Source organism: Microtus ochrogaster, linkage group LG1 (genome assembly GCF_000317375.1).
Source record: "Microtus ochrogaster isolate Prairie Vole_2 linkage group LG1, MicOch1.0, whole genome shotgun sequence".
In the NCBI taxonomy this organism is placed as follows: Eukaryota; Metazoa; Chordata; class Mammalia; order Rodentia; family Cricetidae; genus Microtus; species Microtus ochrogaster.
In genome coordinates, this window is record NC_022027.1 from 45,196,594 (window position 1) to 45,198,274 (window position 1,681).

General features: G+C 38.9%; 1 protein-coding gene across 2 annotated transcripts in view; it reads left to right on the forward strand.

The window, feature by feature from the left end:
- Nucleotides 1–1,681, forward strand: part of Uso1 (USO1 vesicle transport factor) — a 64,904-nt gene that overhangs the window by 37,435 nt on the left and 25,788 nt on the right. For both annotated transcript variants that reach the window (XM_013350904.2, XM_005359497.2), the window contains one exon: nt 1,369–1,457. In XM_013350904.2, coding sequence (XP_013206358.1) covers nt 1,369–1,457 — 89 coding nt within the window. The remainder of the gene's footprint in view (nt 1–1,368; nt 1,458–1,681) is intronic.

The window sequence follows — 1,681 nt, forward strand, 5'->3', positions numbered from 1 at the left end:
CTTTCTCCCAGCATTCAGTTTAGTTTTCCCTGCCTAGCTCTATTCTACCCTTTCTTTTTTTTCTGTTTTTTTTTTAAAATAATTTATTATTAAATTTATTTTATGTGCATTGGTATGAAAGTGTCAGATCCCCTGGAACTGGAGTTGCAGACAGTTATGAGCCGCCATGGTTGCTGGGAATTGAACTCAGGACCTCTGGAAGAGCAGCCAGTGCTCTTAACCACTGAGCCATCTCACCAGTCCCTATTCTACCCTTTCTATAGGCCCAAAGCAGCTTCTTTATTAATCAGTGGTATTCACAGCATACAAAGGGGAACCCCACATCATTTCTCTCTGCTTTAAGTCAGTCTTGTCTCCAACCCCTACCCCAATCCCACAGCTCTCTTATTTTGCTTCTTTCTGTCATGCCAGGATTGTTTTTTGAAATGTATGTTAAAATTAGTAAGATTTATGTAAAGATATAACATTTGTGAGACAGGATATCACTCTTACCTAGGCCAGCCTTGAACTCCAGATAGTGCTCCAGCCTCATCTTCTTGAGTGCTGACATTACAGTCTGCTTTTTTTATTTTTGGCTCTTTTCTTTAATTCTAGTTTTCTGAAAACTACTGATGCTAACTGTGGGTTTCGTCCCCATCCCAGCAGTGATGACCGCTCTCTTCACCTAGGACAGTGGCTGCTCTTCCTTGATAACATCTTTTCTGTTCTCCTGGAACTTTGTTAACAAATTTGTAAATTTTTTAACCTACAGATATCTTTAAAAGGAATTTTTAGTTGATAATGATGACATGTGTTTATTATGTGCAACACTGCTCTGAAATATAGTTTTTCTTTTCATTATTGTTTCTTGGAGGTTGTTTTCGACTTAATCTTTAAATTGAACGTTCATTATGTTGTATTTTAAGTGTGTCCATTGATCTTATTTTAAAACGTTTCTCTGATTTGCTAGGACTGGGGATAAGTCTCACCTCTTACAGTACATTATTATTTTAGTTTCCATGAGGCTTCAAACTGCATGCAGTCAAATCTTCTGTTTGGTTTTAGTTATGATCTGGTCTCATGGAACCCACAGACATGCTGTGGAAATGAGGCTGGCCTTCAACTTGTATTCCTCCGTCCTCTCGCCCCCCAGTGCTGAGATTCCAGGCGTGTGTCTGTCCAGCCAGTGCTGGTTTTAATGAGGCCTGGCTGGGCATCCTGGGAGGATCTCCAGAGAACATTTCAGCATGATCATGTTCTAACTGATCTTTTCATGTCTGAATTTTGACACTTAAAAACAAAAGAGCAAGATGTAACGTTTTCTTAGAAAATAGATTTTTCCCTCTTAACTTACTTTCCATAGTGTTTTTTTGTTTTCATTCTTGATAGACCATAAATACTGTATCCGAAGTTATCCGAGGCTGCCAAGTCAACCAAGACTACTTTGCTTCTGTGAATGCACCTTCAAATCCCCCAAGGTAAGAATCAGGAAATGCCAGATCCCTATGAGGAAGTCAGACTTAGGTTTGGGTGCTAGTAGATCTCATGTGCCCATCTTACTCTTCTTAAATGTCAGTGTGTGTTGTGGAATGGCCCAATAATATAAAGATATTGGTCATTAAGACTATGCTTCTGTTTAAGGATATTGGTGATTAAGATTGTCTGCTTCTGTATAAGGATGTTGATGATTAAGACTGTATGC